This window comes from Colletotrichum tamarilloi (assembly GCF_030869305.1).
Source record: "Colletotrichum tamarilloi strain Tom-12 chromosome Unknown Scaffold_23.1, whole genome shotgun sequence".
NCBI classification, from domain to species: Eukaryota; Fungi; Ascomycota; class Sordariomycetes; order Glomerellales; family Glomerellaceae; genus Colletotrichum; species Colletotrichum tamarilloi.
The window spans coordinates 451,865-476,217 of NW_026849406.1; the positions used below are offsets into that span (position 1 = coordinate 451,865).

Here is a 24,353-nt window from a genome sequence, read left to right on the forward strand (position 1 = left end):
ACCGAACATTTTGATACCCCGTTGTGATAGTACATCCGTCCAGCGAACGAAGAGCGTCGCGATAACCCGTCGTCATTAGATGGTCCCGTGGCGGGTGCTGAGAAAGACCAAGATCAAGCACAAGCGTAAAGCGTCATAACGTACACGTTGCCGAGGAAAAGAAGTCGTGACACCGTCCTACACCTTTCCGAAAGGGAACCGTTTCGCCAGAGAATATTACCCATCATGAGCTGCCGAAGAAAACGTCATCGTTGTTGGTGAACATGTTGACTGGGTCTTCGAATTCTTCGTCAAACTTGCTCATCATGAGCATGTTGGAGTCACGGTCGAATTGAACTAGGCCATCTTCGGTTGTGAAAGCCTTCATGTTCATGAGCAATTCATCATCAGCATCGACCAGGCCCAGGCTCGAGATGCTGGTGTTGCCGATGGGACCAGCGTTGCCTCTCATTCCAGCCAACAGCGAATCATCGCTGAAACCAGAGTGATTGGGCTCGGCGTCAAAGAACTGATTGGGTGGTGGCGATGAAGACTGGGAAAGTTCTGGTGGGGTGTTGTACTCGCTCTTTGCTGGTGATTCCGGTTGCTGGGGCAACGAGACGGGTGCCTCCATCAGGGCCTCCGGGGAGACGTATTCGGAATGGTGGCTCGCAGCCGGGGAAGTCTCCAAGTGCGAATCCCGGTGAAGACGAGGAGGCGAAGAAGGCATAGGTGCGGATGAACTTGTGGTGATTTGAAGAGGCAGGTCGAAGTTTCGACGTTCGTCAATGTCGCCCATCTCGAATTGGTCATCCGACATCATGAAGTCGTTCTCGGGAGAGTTGACCGCAGAGCTATCTGAGTAGCCGGATTGCGATGAGGTGGATGCGGTCGACTTGTTCTTGGTCCTTGTGCGAGCCGACTTGTTGACGCGCTCGTCCATCTCAGGGCGGTGCTTGCGGGGACGTCCGCGCTTGACAACCTTCTTGACGATGCCATCGAACGCTCCAATGCACATGCCACGTTGGCGATGGCGGGTCAGAGCATCGTGGCGGGCAAAGCTGTTGCCACATTCGCAGGGGTAAGGCTTGATACCGGTGTGGATCTTTGCATGGCGCTTCAAGTCGTGTTGGCGAACGAAGCACTTCTTGCAGGAAGGGCACTGGTACTGTCGGTCATTCAAATGGGTCTGAACGTGAGACTTGATGTTCTCCTTGCGTCCAAACTTCTTGCCACAATCCTCGAAAGTGCAAGTCCATTTGCCATCTGCAGGATCGGGCCCGGTGATGTAAGTAGCAATGTCATCAAGCGTGACGCCGGTCTCAGTCTTGGTCTCCTCGATGTTGATGCTTGCAATGCTCGCGGCACTGGCAATGCTGGCAAGAGACTCGGTACGGCGATGAGGGGAAGAAAGGCGAGAATCATCAAAAGATCTGTCGTCAAAGGATCTGGAAGGCGAGATAGAACCGATGGTCATGTTGGGGTGGTGGAGATCAGGCCGGTTATCGAATGCGCTGTGGAAGTTCATCAGAGGAGTGTGAGGAGTCGAGTGCTGGGACATGTCGGAAGAGACTTGGAGATCGTCAGAGAGGCCGTCGTAGCCCGGAACCTCCTGGATCTTCAGGAACTCATTGTTGAAGTTGTTCATGTTCATGAAGTCGGCAGTCGGCACAACCTGGTCATACAGACCATGGGTGATCTGAGAGGGCTGCTGAGGAACCGTCATGACGTTCTGCTCCGACTGCTTGCGCATCTCCTCAAAGATGTTTTGAGTGCGTTGGTTCGACTTTCTCACGGGCTTGAGAGTCTCCTCCATGGACTCGTCGTATCCCTCAGCGAACCGACTCGGCCTGGCAGACATGGGCTCGTGCTTGACGGCCCTGTCGTGGGGTGTCTCCATTGGTGTTGGGGGGAAGTAGTCTAGATGGTATAAGTGACTGAACAGAAGTGAGATTCGGAAAGACGTACTGTTTGCATCCTGGTGTGGTGGTGTCATTGGTCTTTGCATCTGCTCAACGCCCATAGTCTCGAATTTGTTGACTCTGTCCATGATGCCATTGCTAATTCTCCGCGAAGACCGTCTTGTGCTTGCAGTCTCGTCCTCAGAGATCCAGCCCTGAGGGGTGTTGGGAGTGTCGCTAAAGTTCATGAAAGAAGGGGTCGAGAGAGCGCTGTCAGAGCCAAAGAGCTCAAAGTCTTTGTTGCCTCCCATGTTGGCGCCATAGACCTGCTGACCCTTGGCCATCATGTCATTCATCTGTTGGCCATACTGATTGTACTGTATGGGAGACGAATCAAAGCATGTGGCGTCGAAGCGCTGAGCCTGAGGCGTTCCATGGGGGGACATGAGGTAGTTTTCATGGTCATTGGAGGCCATGTACATTTGCTGTCTCCGGTGAATTTGTTGTTGTGAGTGTTGTCGAAGGTGTGCCTGCTGGCGGGGGCCCGGGCGTGCTTGAATGCGTTGCTGCTGCGCTTCTCGCAGTACATGCTGCGGTTGTGCTAGTCCTGTGTTAGTAGTCATACTTACCGGTGCAAAGTCCTGCCTTCTTGTGTCCAGGCTGAGGCCTCGGCGGTGGCCGAGAGCTCGTTGACGCTGGACATTTGGGGGCAAGGGCTGGATCTTCACTGCTTCGAATGCCGTCGGTGTCGAATTTTGGCGTCGGTGTGCTCTGTGACGGGCATGAAGATTGCTGGTTTGGGGGTTATTGGACAGCATTGTGTCGCAAGGTTGAGTCCGGAAGGGATTGTCGTCGGTCGGTTTGTTGTCGATGGGAACCTATGGGTCCGAAACTGGAGGAGTGTAAGTTAGCTCTGGTTGTGATATTGATGTTGCGACAGCACGGCTAGACTTACCTCACGCAGCGCAAGCAGAAGTGCCGGGCTAGGGGGTAAGAGAGGTTGTGCTCAGTCTTGGTAGACTTTGCGGGTTAAACAGATGATATCTGGTCTGTACGCCTTATTCAGGCGAGGTAAGAAAGATGTGAGAGCTCGGAGAGCGTGCTCTCTACCTAGGCAAAGGTAAAATTGTCAATTGGCAACAAGAGAAGTTTTTGGTTAGATACGCGAGAAGCTCTTTTGGACCTTCTTGAGTAGCTGTAAGTGGTAAGAGTTTGTTGGTTTGAGTGGTTTTGTGGTTTTGGAGGAAGTTTGGCAGTTCAGCCGCGCGATGGACTGGTAGATGGTAGTCTTCCTGCAGTAGTGGATTTGACGGGAGGGGAGGGGAGGAAATTCAAGATTCCACTCTGGAGATAATCTGGGTGGGTAGGAGAGGTAGTAGTAGTCAGGAAAGACGAGGGAGGAGAGCGGCAGTCAAACAGACACAGACCACAGGCAAGGGAGTATAAGCCTGGCGTTTGGTGGGTTTGGCGGGTTGGAGGGGGGAGCTGTAACTGAGGAAACCATCTCAGACCAGGCGACAGGCGATGCGATGGGCCGTGGTGGTGGTTACCAAGGCGTCCGTCGGCGTCATGGGCTTTGTTGACGTCGTCTCCACAGCAACGGGCAACTTGCGCCTCAAGCTCCCCCAGGGAAGGTACTCTCTTTACCGCACCTGCACGGCAGCGGCACCTTCCCCCTGCCTGTCCAGCCAGCGCGCCCTGCCCCCCCTTGCACTTACATTGCTCTTGCCACCCAATCGTGTGCGCCATTGCTGCACCTTCTCAGCTGCGACGGCGCTACCAAGTACGTATCCGTACGTACCAGCAGGAAAAGGCATGCGCTCCGATACGTACCCAAGCTGACCTCCCACGCTCCTTCTCTTCCAAGCTTACTATTTCTGTACTTCTGATACATTTCCTCCCACGTTTTCTCACATCTCGATATAGCGCCATCACGTACCCTGAGGTACCCCATCGTGAGCATCCCGTCATTGCGGGTTCCTCCCAGATGGCCCATCAACCGCGGCTACGGCCACGAGCAATCTTTAAAACATGTCGTTCAAAGACAAGGACCTCCTGGTTCTGCACCCTGCCGCACCTTGCGGTCGCATCGCATCGAGGCCAGGTTTTCTTCAAGTCAAGTCTGACTACTGAAGTCTGATGCCAGCTAGTTGCGTATGTAGCGTATCGAAATCTCGATTTTATTTATCTTTCAAGTTTCTGGACACACATCCATCCATACGAATACCATGCCAACCTTGTCAAGGCATAATCTCATAATTCCCATCCAGATATATCAACACGAGGCTCCAGAATACGCTTACACCGCAACAATGTCGTCGTGTCGTTCCTCGCTATACCTGACGCAAAGTGGGCACAGAAACAAACATCCCAGCCCAGATCAAAAAATACTCCGTCTCCGCAGTCAAGAATCGAAACAAGGACGTGCGTGCTCCCTCCCGGACTCGTCCAACCAGCACCTCGATTTGATCACCGATCGCACAACCCTGGCAACCGGACTTCAAACCCGACGTGCGGAGGACAGCCGATGGCCCGTCCATCCATCACCCAAGACTGCCATCGCCTGGAGTGCAGGCGCGCGCCGTCTCACCTTCCCACCGGCTGCCAACCACGCGGTACCGACGATGCACAGCAGCAGCAGCCGCCGTCGTGCGTTGGTGCAGCCACACTCGAGAGTCTATGTTTCACCCGCTGCTTGCCACCAAGACAGCATGTTTCCAAGAGACCACGCGGAAGTTCATCATCATTTCCCTTTAGTCACTCGTTCCCGCCATCTTCTTCAATGAATATCTTTCCGTCTTGTCCCCGGGAGCTTCTTGTGCAACATACTTCTTTACTCCGCCGTTCGCCCGTAATAGACAGCAATTCTCCCCACTGTTCTCAAGACAACTGTCAGCAGAGCTGGATGCCGAACAAACCAGACTGCCTCAGTTGCCGGATAAGCTTCAGGACTTCGAACACCTCATCTGTCAGGAACCACTATCACGTCGTATCTTTAGGTCTACCATCCAGCTGGCTCATTGCACAGGTTTGTCGAAACCAACTTGCTGGAACCTCTACGAATTAGCAGCAGCTTTGACAGGCGGCACGAACACATATTCATGATTCGGTATCGGGATTCACGTCAGTAATTCAGGCCGGCTTTCTCATCTCTGTCTAGCGAAGTCAACCGCCATGTTCCGTGGCTGCACTCTATGGCGAAGCTACCAGGAAGCAGTACGAACCGGCCGCTTTTGAGAGTCTTGACTGCCTTTTATACACGCGCTAGATGAGGTCCCCGACCATCGGCATTTGTATTCTTCAGCCTTACAAGAGAGGCAAAAGTGAGCTCCAGCGTTGCGGACAAGAGAATAGAGAAGCCGGCGTTATCAGCGAGCGGCGAAGGACTTGGTAGAAGCCAGGCACAGCTACCAGCACTCAGGATGCTACCTTCGAGACTTTTAACAGATTTCTGGGATGCATGTCCAAATTGCTTCTTCCAGCGCGCCACATCCCGCGCGACCCTTATAGCAGTCTCCGCAGCTATTCGAGATGACGAAGCATGACAGATAGAGCTGCTTTGATATCGCTTTTGGGAGGCGTACCTGGCCTAGAAGCTCTGGGCTCCAGTCTGAATTATACTAGGTGCCAGCTACACATATCCTATTCGGCTGACCATTATCCATCAACTGTTTAATAGTTCGAAGCGGTTCACCGGGAGAGCCTTTGATCTTTCGAGGTAAACGATTGTGAGTGACCTCGTGCGAGACAACCAAGTGGCTCTTGGCGAATTCTACCTCTCGTAGCCCAACAGGAGTAAGCTGAACTGAGATTGCCCCGCGTATCATCGCTGCTCCTACGGAGTGACAAATTGCAAAGATCGTCAGGACGGCTCTTGAGATCCATTACTGCACTGACAATGAGGTCGCATCATAAGTGATTGAGTGATGGTGTCCCTAGTCAGGTCGAAAGCAGCTCACACAAGAGGAATGTAGCTGGCTTCCGCGCCACGAACTCAGCCTCAACAAGAAGACATACCTGTGAAGTACTCCCCTGAAATCACATACTAGCCATGGCCCTCACTGGTCTATCTACTACTAGACTTACTACCTCTTTGCCTGGCCTAGGTATCCTGCATTCATACATCCATCCGTTTTCAGCGCCTGCTCAAGAATGTATCTCGAAGCTTCTAGAGTACTGTTCATAGCCCATGCACCGGTAGCTAGAAATTCATTCAAGTGAGGGAGACTTCTCCCTTGAGCAACTCATCCAAGTCGTGAAGCTTATGCCTCAAAGTCTTTAAGAAGGGGTTCACTGGAACGTTCTTCTCTCTGTACTGCCGGTCAGTCCAGATTCTGGCATTGACACTGCATCATTGGAGATCTGTTTAGGGTATATACAAGTTTCGCCAAAATCATGATGGTGTACATTCGTAACTGGTCTTGCGCAGGCTCATTGAGGGGATGTCAGGGATCTGAAGCCTTACTATTCCGCACCAGAGCAAAAGCGTCGGTAGTCGTGAAGGATTCCTATCATATGCACAGCGAGCTATCCAATGGTTCCAAGGCCGACATCTACGCCATGGTCACATGATGCAAACTTTGCCCTTCGCCATCATGAAAGTCAGGGACGGTTCTCACGTGAACACGTGGTTGAGCTCATGCCGGAGCCGAGGGAAATCCGGGGCCGAATGAGGCCCGGTTAAGAGTCCTCCTTGGGCCCTCTGCACTTCTATGTAAAGGAAGCCTCGGACCTAGGCCAGCAAGATTTCGGACCCGATCTCATCGGTGCCTCACTGCCCTGATAGGAGGTGGCACTGGTGAATTAGCGAAGGTCAGGCGATATTTGACTCTCAGGTGAGGCTAAAAAAGGGGGCACGGCTAAGACCCGCCATCTTGGGTCAGGTCCATGTAGGCAGTATGCTCGGGCATTGTTGCACAATATTGGAGAAGCTGGGGAATGCTGTTGGTTTTGAGGAGGAATCCGGAAGGGCGGGGATTGAGTGGTGTAAGAATCGGTCGATAATGATGCGGTTGTTTAAACTTGAGCTGTGTACTCCAGCTACGACCACTGGGTGCGCTTGGTGTGGTGCAAAAGAAGAGGCAAAAGGCACAGCTTGAGCAAATTGGAGGAAACAGCGCTGCAGAGATCAGATGACATGCACCTTCTGGCTCGACAGGGTTCAGCTGTCTTAATCGAGACTGTTATTCACCGCCGCCTGGTAGGTTCATGCAAGGGCCAGAGTCGGGACGTTTCCACCGAATCTTTGTGCAGGCTTTGATGACAATTGAGTTTCAGTGAGCTGGCAGCATCGGATGGGATGTTGCGAGTAAAGATAATGAGAGTTTGTACTTCATCTCTCAGTATCATACACATGTACTTGATGAATTTCAATCATGGTATAAAGTTGCAGCTGTCGGATGAAATGGCGGAGTGAGGTCACCGAGGAGTTTTGGTCAGACGGCCTCGGGAGCTTCAGGGACCGACCAAGTGGACCTTGGAGATCCACTTGAGCAAGATACGACACGTGATTGGTGAGAAGTGAAGTAAACTGGAGGTTACGAGATTTGAAGGCGACGGTCAGCGACGTCGCGGGTGCCGGTTCTGGCCCGTGCGTCGTGCTCCCCTGTCACCGCGACAACCAGGGTCTTTTTTTTTTTTTTTTTTTTTGTCTTTCGTCTCTTGCTGTCCTGTCGATGCAATGTTTCCTGTCGTCCATTTCTTCACAGCGCACAGCGGTGACATTGGCTGGAAACAATTTGCAGCGTGCAGTAGCAGCAGATGCAGTAGCAGATGGAACCAAAGTATCGGGGCCGATCAAGATATGGAGTAGAAAGGAAGGGGAAGGATTGTGAGGCCCCATGACCACATCAGACGTGCTCCATTTAGGTTGATGATTGCTGTGAATGACTGGACCAGGACAGCTAGCTACATACTGCCAACTGCAACAGTGGACGTGGTGGACCTTGGACCTTGGGACCTGGAAATAACTGACCCGGTCCCGACCCCAACCGGTTTCCTCCCATCTCCCGTCAATAATATCTTTGGTTTAAGCTTCTGAAAGGATCCAATGCCAGCTTTCTGCAACGGCTGATTATCACCTATCGTGTCTATCTACCTGACGGATATCCCTCACCCAGGTTGCAAGGCTGCAAGAGACAAACAGACAGACGCCAGACCATTAGACGCCAGGCCACATTGGATACCCATCTGTTGTCATCTGGTCCCTCTTTGTTGGCCCTCCCTTTGTCCATCTCTCTCTCACTCTGTTCATCCATCTCACTTCACCCTGTTTCGAAACCTTTTTCATCCCACGTCTCGTCTCTTCCTGCAGAACTCGGAGCTGCGACAGTTTACCTTTCGCCCCGTTATTGACCCCCCGACTGCCGGCTCGCACGCTCGCACGCGTCGCCCTCGGCACCCACCCCAGCAGCTCTCCGCTCCCCCAAAAGCCAAAAGCGCAGACGGAACGAAAAAAAAATAGCCACACCACGCATCAACACCTCCCATTAATCGCAATCTGACAAGTTCATGCAATGTCAGGCAACACCCTTAGAGGCACGCCCAATCGCGGCCAGGCCCGTGGAGGCATCCCCTTCACCCAGAGCCCCTCCGTCACAGGCTCTGCACCTCCCGCCGCCGTATCCTCTGGCATTCCGCGCCCTGTCCTAGAAACCCAGGCTACCCAGAGCGAAGTTGGCGGCGGCGGCGGTGGTGGATCAGGAGTCAGTGCCAGTCGTCAGAAGCAGACCAAGAGAGATGAGGTATGATGCCCTTTTTTTTCATCTTCTGATAGTACCCCACGATCACGACCTTTTGCCTCTTTCTGCTCCTTCGTCTTGGAGGAAAGATACGCAGACCGCTTGTCCATCTTCTGTTGTTGTCGTCGTCGTCGCGTCTCCAGTCTCGCTGGCACTCCGATCGTGTCTACTACAATCGACCCTCCAGAAGCTGCTGCTGCCTCCAAATGGCCAGACTTACCTACGGCGAGCTCGAAAGAGCCAGACTACTCGACACAATGGATACTGATTACTACGTCAAGGCAATTCGCAAGAAGATGGAGAGCGATCTCTCCAAGAAGAAGCACCTCACGAGCCGAGCCCGTCACTCCCGCAAGGCCCCTCCGGGCACCGTCCTCGCCCTGAAGCCCAGTCAAGCCCTGCAGATCAAGCCCGCCACCACCGTCGCCGAAGCCGCCCAGCTCATGGCCGCCAAGCGTGAGGACTGCGTCCTCGTCACCGACGACGACGACCGCATCGCCGGTATCTTCACCGCCAAGGATCTCGCCTTCCGTGTCGTCGGCGCCGGCCAGAAGCCTAACCACATCACCATTGCCGAGATCATGACCAAGAACCCCCTCTGCGCCCGCACCGATACCAGCGCCACCGACGCCCTCGATCTCATGGTCCGCAAGGGTTTCCGTCACTTGCCGGTTATGGACGAGAACCAAGATATCTCTGGTATTCTCGATATTACAAAGTGTTTCTACGATGCCATGGAGAAGCTGGAGCGTGCCTACTCGTCCTCGAGACGTCTGTACGATGCCCTCGAGGGTGTGCAGTCCGAGCTCGGCACGAGCCAGCCGCAACAGATTATCCAGTACGTCGAGGCTCTGCGTTCCAAGATGTCGGGCCCGACTCTCGAGTCGGTCCTTGACGGACGGCCCCCGACGACGGTCAGCGTAAGAACCTCGGTCAAGGAGGCCGCACAGATGATGAAGGAGAACCGTACCACGGCCGTCCTGGTGCAAGATCAGGGTGCCATTACTGGCATCTTTACCAGCAAGGACGTTGTCCTCCGTGTCATTGCCCCTGGTCTCGACCCCGCGACCTGCAGCGTTGTCCGCGTCATGACGCCTCACCCGGACTTTGCTCCTATGGAAATGAGCATCCAGGCTGCTCTCCGCAAGATGCATGGTAAGATTCCTGCATTGACGAAATGAAATTAACACCAGCTAACGTACCATATAGACGGCCACTACCTCAACCTTCCCGTCATGAACGAGGGTGGCGAAATCGTCGGCATGGTCGATGTTCTCAAGCTCACCTACGCTACCCTTGAGCAGATTAACACCATGTCTACTTCAGACAGCGAAGGGCCCGCGTGGAACAAGTTCTGGCTCTCGCTCGACGACGGCACCGAATCCATGATGTCCGGCGAGGGAAGCCACACTCATCACACAAATCTAGGCTCACGCATCATGTCTCCCGATATCACCCGGGAGCGCATCGGCGACAGCGTGGCTCCCGGTGACTCTGCCTCCCACGTTGGCTTGGAGTCACCACCTCGTTCCGCCGTCACCGGCAACAGCCCCGCTCAGCAATCCCCTGCCGAGCTGCCCTTCCCCTTCAAGTTCAAGGCCCCGTCCGGCCGTGTTCACCGCCTCCAGGTCATTGCTTCCCAGGGTATCTCAGCAATGGTTGCCAACGTGGTTGCCAAGTTGGGAAGCGAAGTCGAGTCCATTGGCGGTGCTCCGGTGGCCGACGAAGGCAAGATCTCTGGTGGTTTCGCGCTCAGCTACCTCGACGATGAGGGTGATTCTGTCTCCATCACGACGGACAACGATTTGCTCGAGTCCATTCTCCTCGCCCGCCAGAGCCGCCACGAAAAGGTGGACCTGTTCGTCCACGACCCCGAGAAGCCCCCCGTGTCCGCCGCACCCCCCACCATCGAGACCATTGCGCTCCCCACCCCTCCCATCTCCGCCACGCCCGACCTTCGCCGGAGAAGGGCCTACGATGACGAGGACGACGAGGCGGAGGATGAGGACGAGGATGAGTCTACGATCCGGAGATCGCGTCGCTCGAAACACCACGCACTCGTGGAGAAGGAGGTCATTGCTGGTGTTCCCAACGAGCTGCTGCTCCCTGGTGCCATTGTGACGTTGGCGGTTGTCATTGTCGGTGTTTTCACGATCTCGCGCCTGACCAGTAGTAGGTAAGGGATGCGCTGTAGAGAGAGAAAGCTAGAGACAGGAAAGAGGAGGATCTCAATCACGACTTTACGAGAGTCCTTGGCGAAGCATTGTAAATATGTATCGAGTATTGTTGTCTTTACTAGACCTGAGTACCCCGACGTTAAATTAATACACCGCACATCCGTTCTATCAATTTGGTGGAAGTGCGAACCATTGGATTATGTTAGTAGCCTTGAGAAGTATAATTGCATTCGTCGTTCTTGGTATTCCAGTCAATTGAGTGCTTACCTAACATGTGGGGCGTATCGGCAGGGGCGTTGCGGAGACTTCCGTTCAGCTTCCCTGAGAGCTCCAAAAATTGTTCCTGGGAAACTGCAGCAGCGTAACGACTCCTGAGCACCCAACGCCGCCCGCCAAAACGCCATGATTGTCAGAAGCATAGTCAGCCGGCATGGTACGTGAAACCTCTGAAGGCTTTCAATTCAATTGACGAGCTCAAGCTAATACTGACTTGTTCGTACAGGCAGCAGAGCACTGCTGGCCCCAGCAGTCGCCCGATCATGCCACCGCGCCGGCATCACGACCGACGCCCTCGTCGGCGCCATGACGCCCGAGACGTTCGCAGACCTGACCACCTCCGCGGCCCTCGGCCAGATCCCCCAGGTCGCTCCGCAGCACGATCCGGATGTCGCAGCCAAGCGCGTCGAGGCGATCGAGGCCCGCTCCAAGACGGTGCCCAACGCCTATAACCGCTTCCGCCGGCAGCAGAACCTCAACGCCCGCGTCGGCGCCGCCGTCGGACGGCCGTACGTGCCCTCGCAGCTCATCGAGAACCCGCCTCACCCGAAGGACATCAGCCTGGAGCTGCTGATGGCGAGTCAGACGCACATGGGACACCACACGTCCCGCTGGAACCCGGCCAACGCGAAGTACATCTACGGCGTGAGGCAGGGGATTCACATTATCTCCCTCGAGACTACGGCTGCGTACCTCCGTCGCGCGGCGCGCGTGGTGGAAGAGGTGGCGTACCGCGGCGGACTGATCTTGTTCGCGGGCACGCGCAAGGGCCAGATGGACATCGTGACGGGGGCGGCGAAGCTCGCGGGCGGGTGTCACTTGTTTACCAAGTGGACGCCGGGCAACATTACGAACCGCGACGTGATTAACCAGGGGAAAGAGGTGCGGATCGTGGACGAGAAGGATATCACGCTGCAGGGGTTTGAGAGGTTGCAGAGGACGGGGCGGCCGCTGGTGCCGGATCTGATTGTGTGTTTGAACCCGAGGGAGAACTATACCATGCTGTACGAGTGTGGGCTGGCGAACGTACCGACGATTGGGATTATTGATACGGATGCGAATCCGGATTGGGTTACGTATGCCATTCCTGCCAATGATGACAGGTTAGTATTCACCCCCTTCCCTTCCCTTCCCTTCTCTTCCCTTCCCTTCCCTAACGCCGAACTCGCCATCTAAACCCCCCAACTACCTCTCTATCTATGCCCGTTGACTAACAATGTCGTGAACAGCTACCGATCCGTCGCCGTCATCGCGGGCGTCCTCGGACGCGCGGGCGAGGCGGGCCAGAAGCGCCGTCTCGCGGCCGCGGAGAACGGCGAGTCGGAGTGGACCACCCCGCTGGAGACGCAACGATTCATGAAGGCCCAGGGGAACGCGTGGGAGAGGGAATTGAAGAAGTGGCAGTCGACGGCCTCGTACACGGCGCACAACGCGGAGGAGGGCGAGGAGGCCAGGTTGCTTGAGATGATGCAGGTTGATCGGAGCAAGGCTGTTGATGGTGAGCTTTGAAGTTCTCCAGTGGGCCAGTTGGGGTGAAGTGAGTGTCGAGGATTGAGATGGGAAAAGAGAGAAAAGATGAGGGAGAATGATTGTCCTGTCCTCGGACTTTGTACTAGACTACCTACCAATGTATGAACATGTACCAGTATTTCTATAGAAATTCGCCCTCTGCTGCTATCGACGGGCGTTTGTCACTAATGTTGGGTGATTCCTCTGCTGTGTGGGGTTGGCAGTGATGAGTTCTTGCAGGTAGGCATACGGTTCTGGCCCACCTTGGGCCTCTGTGAGACTATCTGCCACTCGATTTCACGATAGAGCTCGATGACATAGCTGATGCAATGCCTCTACCCTAATTCGATTGATTTCAGCTCTCAACTGTAGTGAAAGCTGTCACCGTCGACAATCATCTTGTTTGGTTTTTAACCCGCTCAAAGAAGATATTTGCTGGATGTTCATATCTTGCATACCATCGGACCCTGGGCCCTTCTCAAGGCACCGTGAGCACCTGGTTTGGCATTGACCATAAGTGTTACATGTAGATGAGTAGGTACTCGGTGAAGCCTTCATATGAGACGAACGTATATCATCTCTACTCTATACGTGTCAACGAGAAATGAAACTAGCTTAATTGTATTGTGCCCTTGAGTTTGGCTTGGCTTTGTGTGACGGGAGTGGGTAGATGGGGCTGGGTGGTTTATCTGTTGTTAGGGACACGGATGTGTGGTGACCTGATCGTCCCCTTTTGTTCCGTTTGCTCTGACAGCGACGTGTAGTCTTCTTTTCATTCGTACGCAAAGCTGTCGTGTCAGAATGTGGCCTATGCCCAACATGAATACTATCGTCTACGCGGTGAGGGGATCTTCGGTGTGCAGGTCATGTTTGCTCAATGGAGAGATTTACTGGAGTGAACGTCCCAAGACAAAGTGAAATGATTTTCTTGAAACACATGTGATGTTCCCAGATGGCAGGCCTGAGAGCGATCTCGTCATCTAGGATTTGGGAAACATTCACGATTTAGACCACAAGACTCATCAAGAAGTCCAGGAGCAAGTACAAAGTAAATAGTTTCTTTGAATGATATCGAAAAGTTGGTATCTCAAAAACGCTAAGAAATGTGGTATCAAGTCTAAAGTCGTCCCCCGTCCCTAGCAACCAAGATGCTGTGGTTGAATCGTCGAAAGAAGAATAAAAAAAAATCATAATCGTGCGCTTTGTCGGCCAAAGTAAACGGCCCAAGTAGAAGTTTCTCCTCCGCCACAACATTTTCCCCCCTCCTGAGCTCCGTTTTCCACACCTTATCCCCAGATGGGCTCATCGCGAGGAATCTCAGGCATGGCCCGCGGTACGGGCAGGGGCTTCGGGGTGTCGATGTCCCTCTTCTCGGCAGGCTTCTTGCCGCACACGTTTGCATTGTTGCGCGTGGGGTCGGTGTTGCAGATGAGGCCGCCGCAGCAGGGCTTGTCTACTTCTGTGGTACTTGTGAAGCAGAGACCTGAAGAAGGAATTGTTCGTCAGTATGTGTGAATGATTATGGGTGAGATGGATTGTGTGAACTGAGTAGAGAGAGAGAACTAACCTCCTTCTGCGATGCACTGTCTCTTGATGAGGCCGGCGTCGACGCTGATTGCGGACGCGGCGCTAATGAGGGTGACGAGGGTGAGGAGTGAGAACTTCATGCTGACTTGTTCGTGTGTTGTGTATGTGGTGTTTTGAGTTTTGTGAGTCGTGTGGTTGACTACGTGTGTTGTAGGTATATCGGCTGTGTGTAAGATGATATTGGTTGTGTGTTGTGCTGTATTGGTTGTGCTGGATGTATGTAGAGAGCGTGTTTGTATGTATATGAGCACTTTGTGTATATGCGACGTGACGGATGTTGAAAAAGCTTTGTGTGAAGAGCGAATGTTGGTCGATAAAAGAGAGGCTAGCAGTCTGCTGTCACAGAAATGGATGGAGAGACCAAGCTGATAAGTTTAATGACACTATCGAAAGGATAGGAGGCGCCACGGGAAATTTCGTGGATGTCAATAGCGCTATATAACCTTAGTCCAACCTTCTTTGATTGATTACCACCCCAATCAAATTATCAACTACCACACCCTCACCCCTACCTGCCGGGCTCCGGGCCAACACCCTCCCTTGACTCGAAAAGAATAAAAGTCGCAGTCGGGAAACAAGTGCTGGCCTCGACCGATCGAGGCTGTGTAGGTGGTCCCGCCAATCTGCATCAATTTACACCCAATCTTGACGAAGTTGACCCTTCAGATCTCTGGGCGGCCTGGGCTTCTGAGCCTTCTGTGGTGTGTAGTGTCCGTCAGATGAGCCAAGCGTGGTGACCAGACGACCAGACGTACGCGTATGCTGCCGTTTGGCACGGCGTCGCAAGTTTCGGCAGGAGGAAAGTCACAGGGTTACGCCCGTCTCACGGCCGGTTCCCAAGTTCGTCGCAAATACGTGTGGTCGCTATCCCCTTCGTTCTCACCCCTTGCTTCACCCCGCGGGCGCGGAGTTTATGGAGGGGTGGGAGTGACCGTCTATACGGTACGCCGGTGTGCCGGTGCCTTAACCTTGAGCACACCAGGGGGGAAAAAGGAACACCTAGGTAGTGTAGTCACCGAGAAAAGGAAAGAAGAATAGGTGCTGCTGGGAACAGAGTTCAAGGCAACCCCGGGCTGCGGGAACCTGCGAGGGATTCTTGGAAATGCGCAGGTTTACGGGACAGAACATGCGCAGTTTCAGAACTTCCGATGTAATGGACCGGCCAATCGGGTGGCCGCGGGGTTCTGGTTTTTCGAAAGAAAAGAAGGTTTCTAAATATATATGAAATCTGGGTGCCGTCTGGAGTTGGTGAAGTTGGGATGATGAGGTGGCCTCCTCCCTGGCAAGACTGACATCCGTACTCCGTACACCGAAGCTGCGCGGTAAAAGAAGGGCAACTCGATAGAGTGCAAGCACGGTTCTGTAAGCCAACGGCAGGGCTGTTGAGCATAGGCATGGGCAAAGACATGCTTAACGGGGATTATGCTCGCCAGCCCTGCCGAACAGGCCGGCATACCATCTCGCGGGGATACTGTATGCCCAATCACGTCGTGTGCAATACGTCTTTGCTTTTCGAACAGATTGAGTCTGTGAATTGTAATTGAGAGAGGTCCCACTTTGATCTCCGCGCTCACGAGGCCAGATAGATGGATGATGGACATGGCATGGCGGCATGAGAGAGAAGCACGAACCACGACGGGATGGTCCATAAAATCGTGAGCATTATCGGTCCTGCCGACCAGATACCGGAGGACACACAACCCGCCGCCCGCTGAGGGAGGCTGTAATTGTATCGTCCGTCGGTCGCTTTCCTGAGCCCGTCCTTCTTCTCTCGGTGTCTGTAGATCCGTTGACTTTGAGTGAGGGATCCGAACGCTGTGAGACTTCAGCACCCTCTTCTTACTCGTTGCCTTTTCTGTCAACCCAACATTAACAATCCAAACACCCCCAAGACCTTGGGTAGCACGCAGGAAGAGATAGAAACGGAGTCAAAGCAAATGCAATCCGAACAGGTTTCAACTTTCGAGCGCTGGGCTTTTAGAGTTTGGATCCTTACGTATACCAGAGGAAATCCGAAAATTAGGTCTTGGCAGCCCCCTGTCTTCTCGCGTTTCCAGGATCCCGTCAGAAAGATGAGACGGAAGCATGTTCGCCCCGGCCGTTGTCGCCGGCTGGTTCAGTGCATTGTTCAGTTGCACGACACACACACATACCTACCTTACACACGCCCCCACGAATCGTGGAAGCCTCGTGCTTGGGCTGGAGCTTGACTCAAGGAGAAGCGAAAACTTAAGGCGCCATATTTGCAGAGCGCATAAGTGCACACTTCAGAGCACCCACGAATACTAGCGGAACCACAGAAACTCAAGTCTTCCAAGGAACGAAAAATTGCACAAACTCTCTGCCCGTGGTCACGATTAATGGCCGCGTCATTTTAACCGCTTTAATTCAAGCTAAGGCATCTCTTAGATTTGGCCGAGAAAAGAGTTTTTGGGATTAGACACGGCATTAGTGCGCCCCGCTCATCCCGGACGGAAGCGACGCCCCGAGCGAAGGGCCCGGGTCGTGCCCCACACTACCCGCCATCCGTCCCGACGCTCGGCTCCGTGCCCCTAGGTAATATGAGATGGCATAGGAGAGATCGAAAGAGAATTTCGCGAATAAAGTTGGTACAAAATCGAGAATTCATTCACAGGACTAGTGCTCTCTATCCTGGGTCTTTCGGCCTCGGCTACCCGTTGCAATGAAATCCAGCTCTGGAGGGTAATCAAACACTGCGATATAAGCGCAACCTAGTTTCAAAGTACTAAGCCGGGATATGCTCCTCATAAAAGCATTTAAATAAGTAAAGTCTGAATTGCTGACATGTCCGCTTGCCATGTTAGTAAGTTGTGAAAAGTCTATCAAGTAAATGAAAGGAAATAGACAAGAAAATACAGGCCCACGCCGCCGCCGACCTCATCCATGGTATCCAAGACGCCAAATAGACACCACGCCACACCATCAGACCACTCTCCTCTCACCCGTTGGCATTACCCATTTATAAACTCTATAGAATAGACATCCTTTTCCCTCCCGTCCTTCTCCCCCATAACCGCATCCGCGTCTCCATCCACGACCACCCCAACCCCAACATCATCATCATCCCCCTGCTCAATCAACATATCCAGATCCCGATCCACAGCAGCCGCCTCCTCCGCCGACACCCCCATCTCGCCCAACCCCTCTACCCCTTCTTCGGCCTCCGTCGCGTTGAGCAACGCCTGGAAATCGGTGTGGTGAGGGTGGTACGGGTTATACGGGTTCTCATGATGGTGGTGATGATGGAGATCGTGATGCGACGTCGGCCCCGGCGGCTGCAGCCCGCCAATGATTTGCGGATCGATCGGCTGGAAGGACTCATCTTGTAGCATAGGGTTATGGTGCGGGTGCCGTGGTAAGGGCGAGGCCGACGGGTCGCGGAGGGTGTGGGAGGGTGGTAAGGAGGTAACTTCTGCGTAGGGTGATGATCTTGGCGGCGATAGGGGTGGGAGGTGGTGGTGGTGATGTGGATGTTGGTGTTGAAGCGAAAGAACATGATCTGCGGTGCTGAGAACTGTTGAGGTAGGCCCTGGTGATAACGGCGGCGGCGGCGGCGATGTTGAATGAGTGTGATGAAATGAAGTATTTGTGAGGGGATTCACAACCGATACAGGCGCAGCAGAAGAAGTAGTAGAAGCAGCAGTAGCCGCTGCTGCCAATGCCACCGCCGACCTTCCCTTGGCACCACCCCCGTTTCCACCCCCCAGCGCAGGCGTCTTGCCGAGCTCCTTACACTCCGTACAGTTCCGAATCACGTCGCTCGCCGTCTCCTTGATGCGGCTCCAGTGATACTTCTCCGCAATCGTCGCGGTCGTCTTGTTGATCCCGCCGTGGCCGGCGGCATGCACCTCGCGCGCAATCTCGTACTGCCTCCTCGGATCCGGCACGACCTCCTTATCCTTGAGCATCAGCCGTTCGCCTCCGCCGCCGGCCTCCCCCTCGCCCACCAGCTTATAGTGCGTCGCCGCGCTCCGGAGCCTGCTTTTCTCGGCGCGGTCAGCACCCGCCGGATACCGTCCGTACTTTAGATAAAACTTGATCTTGTCGAAACGCTCTTCACTCACGAGGTCCTCCGACTCTGCGCCGTTGCTGCCGGGGACGGGCAGGTCCCGCCCGTAAATGATGGCGTCGATGAGGGTGCCCGGGTACGAGGCGAGGTTGCCGCACCCCTTTACGCGGCCGATGCGCTTGAAGCCGAGGGCGTCCCAGATCTTGCACGAGGCCACATTGGTCTCGTAGACGAGGTTGAAGACGGAGTAGGTGTAGCCCAGCTTGGGCGCCCAGTCGATGTAGCACTCGCCCATGAGGCGGCCCACGCCGCGGTTGCGGGAGGCGTCGGTCACGAGGAAGCCCGCGTTGCACACATGGCTGCTGCGGCCCGGGTAGTTTGGCTTGATGTAGAAGCTGCCGAGGCACTCGCGGGACCAGTCCATGTCGTCGTTGAGTTCGGCGTGCGGCTGCTCGATGTTGCCCAGCATCATGACGGCGCCAAAGTTCTGGAACCAGTAGGCGCCGAATTGTTCGGCCGCCATGGTCTCCATCATCGGGTAGGTGTCGCCGCCCTCGATTTCCTTGTTGAGCTGGTCGCTTAGGTAGCGAACCAGGGACGGGGGCACTTCGTGGCGCGAAGCGAAGGGGATGATGGTGGCGACGGTCTGGCGGTCGCGGAGCGTCACTTGACGTGGGGTGATGTCGGCCGGTAGGGAAGGGTTCATCGGATCCGGGTACGGCGTAACCCCGGACACCCGGTAGATGGTGGGGCTCGCCGGGTCATCTAGCATGGCCGGCATTTTCGGGGTAGTTTACTGACTCGGCGGGGGCGGATCGGCACCGCAGGGGGCCTTCTTCCAACCCAAAGCTCCTCGTAAAGGTGTGACGAGGAGGGTGGGTACTTCGTAGTCTGTAATAGACAGCTCAATTGGCCGTTTGCGACAAACTGGATTTCGCGGTACTGACTTTTATGATACCAAAAAAGTCAAGAGTTAGTTAACATTTCACACGTGTATAGCAGCAGGGAAAGCAGCGGTTGATAAGAAAATACGCGCATATCCCAAGATCATGTCTGGCCCTGCATAAGCAAACTTCCCTCTTCTGTCCCCTCCCTTCGTGATGTCCGTTATCTAAGACGGAGCTGAGGGGGGATTTGGAACAAAAGAGAAAATGCAGGTTGAATTTGTAAGGAAAGGCTGCAAGTAAGCCTACCGAAAATCTGATCTGACTCTGCTCAGTGCTGACTTACTTTCCCCCAAATTTGAGTCAGAGTAAGAAAAGCAAGACAACCCCTCCGGCCAAACTGCCGATTCGGCGCAAAAATGCAGTCAAGCAAAACGAAAAGACGGCGTGCGTGGTGGTACGGATGCACTGGTGGCTTTTGCGCTGCACTTTGGGTACGATCGGATAAGGTAATGAACCGCCTTGCCGTTTCAGCTTTTGCGATGACACCACAGCTGCTAGCATGCACGAATGCCTGACCTTGGCGGGGTGTGTGGAATCGGGGGAGCTGCTGCTGCTGTGCTGTGCTGTGCTGTTGCTCGAACGTGCTGAAATGTTCGTTGGTGATGTGTTTCCTGGACCTGAGGCCTGAGGGGTGGAGGGGTTAAAGGAGGGAGGGGAAATGCGCAGGTTGCGAAGTTTTCAAACCCGGACTTTGGGACTTGGAGAACTTGTAAAGTTATGTAATGGAGATTGAGCCACATTTAGCGCCACATTGTGGCTGAACCTCACATTGTCCTTCTGGCAGCGTTGCTATTCGTTATTTCTGAGAAGAAATAATACAATAGTATGACAAGAAGTAAGGATCGAAACGGTACTTGAATACTTGTGATTAAGTGCGGTCTTACAACTATACATATCATGCAGTCAGCTCTCTCAATACAGAGCTTCTTAGATGCGTTGTATCAGTCCAAAGGTAACTCACGTGAACCCATTCTCAGGTATCACCTAGATGATGTTCGGGATCGCTGCTTAGAGCATCCACAACTTTGGGTTTGTTTGTTTGAAATCTGATGAATATTCCCTACTTTCTTAGCGGTTAGCGAGCTCAGAAGAGACAGCAAAGAGCTATGGCTACAATCAAGTAAGGCAATACCCGTTCGAGAATGCCATCCCAAACACGGAAAGGACCTTGGTGGCGCAACAAGCTCGGCTTTCAACAACACCTTTGACCACCGTTGGCTTCGTTGGCTTCAAAATCTTATGTACTGTTGAAATCGCTTAGCAATATTAAACATATACACTCTATCTAGGTTTTCTACAGTCTATTGGATATCATACAGAGTCTCCTTCTCATGCGCCAGTCAAGAGCCACACACATCGAAGCTGTTAGACTTCATCCGCATGTGCCAATCTGTCATCGACGACATCAGAGACGGATCAACATTCCTATTCGCCTTGATGAAGACAGTCTCATAGGGGTGAATGTTGCTCCCGAAATACTTCTTATCCCACAATAAGTCACCGGAATCCGGGTGAGCCTTGCAGTACTCTTCTACTCCTTCTTCGGAATGCAGGGCGGTCATCATGGCGTCGACTTTGTAGCCAGCGTTCATGATCAGGCCCGTCGTTCCAACCTCGGCGTGGACTGCGGCGTTCCAGTCCGCGTAACACCCGCTGAGACCGACGGGAGCGTCTTTGCTTCCGAAGCGATCGTCTTCAGACGCGCTTGTTGCGACTGTGGGGTCCAGGAGGATGCTCATGCCGACATCATCAGTAGCGAAGATCATGGACTGAACGTGCAGTCTAGGGATGCAGTTGAGTGTCATTCCGACAAGCTGTTTGAAAGAAATTGTCTTAGAGTTCACGTCATGTCAATATCGAAAAGTTGTGAAGACTCACCTTGGTTGTCTCCGTCACCTTGCTCAGATACAAGTCCGACCAGCAAGACGAGCTCCACGCCGGTAAGAACGGCCCTCGAATGCTAGCGTTCATCGTGATGAACCGCTTATACTTCTTCCACAAGTCGTCCTTCCTCAAGACTTCGCCAATAGCACCCATGTCGAAGCAGGTGTTGTCCCGCTTGACAATGCTAATGTTTGGCAGGTCAGGAATGGTGCTCGACGCGTTCGCATCTCCATTAAAGATGAAGACAAAGTCTGCGCCATTGTGGATACCCTTGTTGATAAAGTAATCAAGGTTTGCACGCGCGCTCTCGGAGTCATGATACGCATACACGATGAGCGGCCGGTCTTTTGAAGACGCGCTCTGTTGGTCTGGAGTTGCGGGTTTAGGCGAAGAGCCATGCGCGATAGATTCAGGGATCGCGGGCTTTTTGAGGGGGACCACCCCTGGTTAGCTGTTGGACCCAACAAACTTCGACTGTTACAACACAGAGCACCGTGACCGCTCGCGGGGGGGAAACACACCAGTTGGAATGGCAGTATCCACCAGGCCGATATCAGGAAGACGGCCGTGAGAAGGCCAATCTTCAGAGGTGTCCAGTGTACCCCGAGAGACGGCATTTTCGGAAGCGCTTCGTCGTCGTGAAGAGAGAGTTTAGGGTGTATGTCATCTGAAAAGGAAGAAGGAAACGCTTGGCCGGCTCCATGGAGATTTGAGCCCAAGATAACGTTGGAGCGGCGCGGCAGGGAAATCCGAACTGACGTGGAAGTGGATGACATGATTGCGAGTTGCGCTCCTGAGTGGCCAGACTACCCCGGCCATGTGTGGATATCACCAATAATAGGACCCTTGCCCCTGATGCGGAGCGAACGGAGTGTGGGAGCGGTCGGCGCAAGCGCTCACGGATAGCGACGAGCTAAGGAGATTTTGTTGCCATCGGCGGAGACTGAGATCTTGGGTGAAACGAGTTTATAGATCTAGACTATTCCAGTTTTTAACGTGCGAAAGTTGAGCTCAACACCATGAAGTTGTCGACACAAGTATCGCGACTTTTCTGAAGATACTTTCAAAATCTGGCTGGCTGGGAGATTAATTCAAATTTCACGCACCCTGTTTCGCACCCATGGACTCATCAGATGTTCCTCCAGGCAGCAAGTCAGATTTCAGGGCGCTTGCGTTGGTTCAGTCTGCAAATTTGGCTTGGCTGTTGGCGCCTTGCATCCTGAACTGCATAGGACCCCTGGACAGAGGTGCCGAATCTGGCAGATATGTGGGGGTCACTGCGCATATTTGGCCCAGCCTGATATTCTGGCATGCAGGCGAACGAATCACGCAGGGTAACATATCGGTGTTGGTGCAAGTTGGAGTTGCTGTGCCATGATTTTGAGACGTTTCCGTCAGACCCTGGTGGTTCTGACGATCTTTGCTGGTGCTCGTTAAAGAGTTCGTCTCACTAGTTCACTGCGCCATTGTAGTCTACCGTTCCTTTTCTCTCTGTGTTTGTCCTTTGTTGATCCCCAAATGTCAAGGCTGAGCCAAATCAATCCCGAAGTGTCTCGCGATGTCTGCAGCTCATGTAAGTCTCAGCATAGGCCGTGGAACAATGATTCAGTCCCGGAGTTACACAAACCATTTAGATGGTCAACTAACCTAATTTGATAACCCAGGACCATGGGAACCAAACGCATTCCCACGCCACGGAGCAACCAGGCCTAGAAGTTGTATCACACGAACAAGAGAAGTTCTCACACACAGAAGACCCCACGTGGTCCGGACTCCAAGTCTCCAACCATTCATTTTACGATAGTGGCAAGGATGCAGTTTCTGATCACAACGATACCGACAAAATACACGTAACTTCGGGGCAAGACGAGGTCGGAGAGCTTGAACCTGAGCAACCAAAGCGAAGAAAACGGCTATGGCTCATCATTGGAGGAATCATACTCGTTCTTGTGGTTGCAGCAGCTGTCATCGGTGGGATATTGGGAAGCAGGGCGACGAAAGCAGCGCAGGTCAACGATCCGTTGCCCACGAGCGTGGCTAGCCCTACCAGCACACCGACTCCTGCGGATACCTCCAACACGACAACAAAATCACAATCAATACGTCAGGGATCGCCTCTTACCGTCACCGGATGGAGTCAGTCTGGGGGAGTTGAATTGTTTCTGTTCTATCAAGACGACGATTATCAAGTACATCGGTCGACATACGACACTATGAAGACAAGCGACAACTCATCATGGCAGACGCCCGATAAGTATAACTCTTCTGCGGATGTGAGTGCTCGTTTAGGGGCAACTATCATTCAGTATGATGCCTCATATCAGGTGGGTAAATCTCAAACACTGTTTGAATCCAGGCGTAAGTGAGCGCTAACAGACGGGTCTCAAAAGCCGCAAACAGAAGTCTTTTACACAAACGATGATGGTCGTGTCCTCGGAGTGAGTATCAACGATGCTCTGAGCTCAAACTATGAAGAAGACAGCATCAAGAACATGGTGTTGAACTCCCCTGTCAACAGTAGCGTCGCAGCATATTGGCCTTGGGTTATATATCAGGAAAGCAGTGGTGGAATCGTCGAGGTGCGAAATCGCCTGAGGACTGAATTCTCACCGGCAGCTGAGTGGGACAAGGAGAGACTCAATATCTCTGCGGATAGTGATAGTCGGCTGGCGTTGGTTCCACTATCGACCAACTTCAGCAAGATTGCTGTCCAAGGAGGTTATGGGATATTCTACCAGGTTAATGCAGCCTTGGTTGCGCTGATACCGGACCTTGGATCCGATGAGCTCGCTACTGATTATGCGGACTCATGGCCTACAGGTATGTTGCTGACCTTTCCTGTACCGGATGTTCATCAAATAAGCTAATCAACCAAAGACTTCCCAGCTGTCACAAATATGCCAGGAGGTGCACCCTTTGCTGCATTCTCAGTTGCCAGAAGTTCAGATACTCTGCAGAGAATATTCACTTACGTCCTTTACCTTGACAACGATGCAAACATCAACGTCATTTACAACGATGCTGCCTCCTGGAAAACGGCTCAACCAGCTACCTTGAAGGGTGTTGACGCCGACACAGACATTACCTGTCTCACTATGGCCACGACGCACCGCGACTCTTTTACACAAGAAGTAGTACTTGGAGCGCAGTCTTTCGATCCAAGGTGCTACTTTCAACGTGAGGGCTTGGTCAGAGAGGTGATTCTGACTAATAACGAGTGGGTGGATAATGGAAACGTGCCCATACCGTAGGGAAGAAGGACTAGACACGTTCTACACGTTGTATACGTATGAAGCATTTGCTAGTAAAGATTGATGACTGAA

General features: G+C 53.3%; 7 protein-coding genes across 7 annotated transcripts; 2 read left to right on the forward strand and 5 right to left on the reverse strand.

Annotated features, from left to right (window-relative positions):
• Positions 1 to 223: 223 nt before the first annotated feature.
• Positions 224 to 2,698, reverse strand: CTAM01_07537 (uncharacterized protein; the record flags this gene model as incomplete). Its single annotated transcript, XM_060523559.1, has 3 exons — positions 224 to 1,899; positions 1,948 to 2,449; positions 2,510 to 2,698. 3 exons carry the CDS (start codon positions 2,696 to 2,698, stop codon positions 224 to 226), a joined length of 2,367 nt encoding a protein of 788 aa, XP_060381935.1.
• A 5,697-nt stretch (positions 2,699 to 8,395) lies between these two features.
• Positions 8,396 to 12,582, forward strand: CTAM01_07538 (uncharacterized protein; the record flags this gene model as incomplete). Its single annotated transcript, XM_060523560.1, has 5 exons — positions 8,396 to 8,623; positions 8,902 to 9,775; positions 9,830 to 10,792; positions 11,300 to 12,176; positions 12,303 to 12,582. 5 exons carry the CDS (start codon positions 8,396 to 8,398, stop codon positions 12,580 to 12,582), a joined length of 3,222 nt encoding a protein of 1,073 aa, XP_060381936.1.
• Positions 12,583 to 13,868: 1,286 nt separating this feature from the next.
• CTAM01_07539 (uncharacterized protein) lies at positions 13,869 to 14,249 on the reverse strand (the record flags this gene model as incomplete). Its single annotated transcript, XM_060523561.1, has 2 exons — positions 13,869 to 14,065; positions 14,150 to 14,249. 2 exons carry the CDS (start codon positions 14,247 to 14,249, stop codon positions 13,869 to 13,871), a joined length of 297 nt encoding a protein of 98 aa, XP_060381937.1.
• Positions 14,250 to 15,380: 1,131 nt separating this feature from the next.
• On the reverse strand, positions 15,381 to 15,818 carry CTAM01_07540 (uncharacterized protein; the record flags this gene model as incomplete). Its single annotated transcript, XM_060523562.1, has 1 exon — positions 15,381 to 15,818. One exon carries the CDS (start codon positions 15,816 to 15,818, stop codon positions 15,381 to 15,383), a length of 438 nt encoding a protein of 145 aa, XP_060381938.1.
• A 1,323-nt stretch (positions 15,819 to 17,141) lies between these two features.
• Positions 17,142 to 18,980, reverse strand: CTAM01_07541 (uncharacterized protein; the record flags this gene model as incomplete). Its single annotated transcript, XM_060523563.1, has 1 exon — positions 17,142 to 18,980. The coding sequence occupies one exon, from the start codon at positions 18,978 to 18,980 to the stop codon at positions 17,142 to 17,144; it is 1,839 nt and encodes a 612-aa protein (XP_060381939.1).
• Positions 18,981 to 20,486: 1,506 nt separating this feature from the next.
• CTAM01_07542 (uncharacterized protein) lies at positions 20,487 to 21,806 on the reverse strand (the record flags this gene model as incomplete). Its single annotated transcript, XM_060523564.1, has 3 exons — positions 20,487 to 20,960; positions 21,025 to 21,453; positions 21,552 to 21,806. 3 exons carry the CDS (start codon positions 21,804 to 21,806, stop codon positions 20,487 to 20,489), a joined length of 1,158 nt encoding a protein of 385 aa, XP_060381940.1.
• Positions 21,807 to 22,588: 782 nt separating this feature from the next.
• CTAM01_07543 (uncharacterized protein) lies at positions 22,589 to 24,281 on the forward strand (the record flags this gene model as incomplete). Its single annotated transcript, XM_060523565.1, has 4 exons — positions 22,589 to 22,603; positions 22,695 to 23,354; positions 23,421 to 23,850; positions 23,908 to 24,281. The coding sequence occupies 4 exons, from the start codon at positions 22,589 to 22,591 to the stop codon at positions 24,279 to 24,281; spliced, it is 1,479 nt and encodes a 492-aa protein (XP_060381941.1).
• Between the last annotated feature and the right edge of the window lie 72 nt (positions 24,282 to 24,353).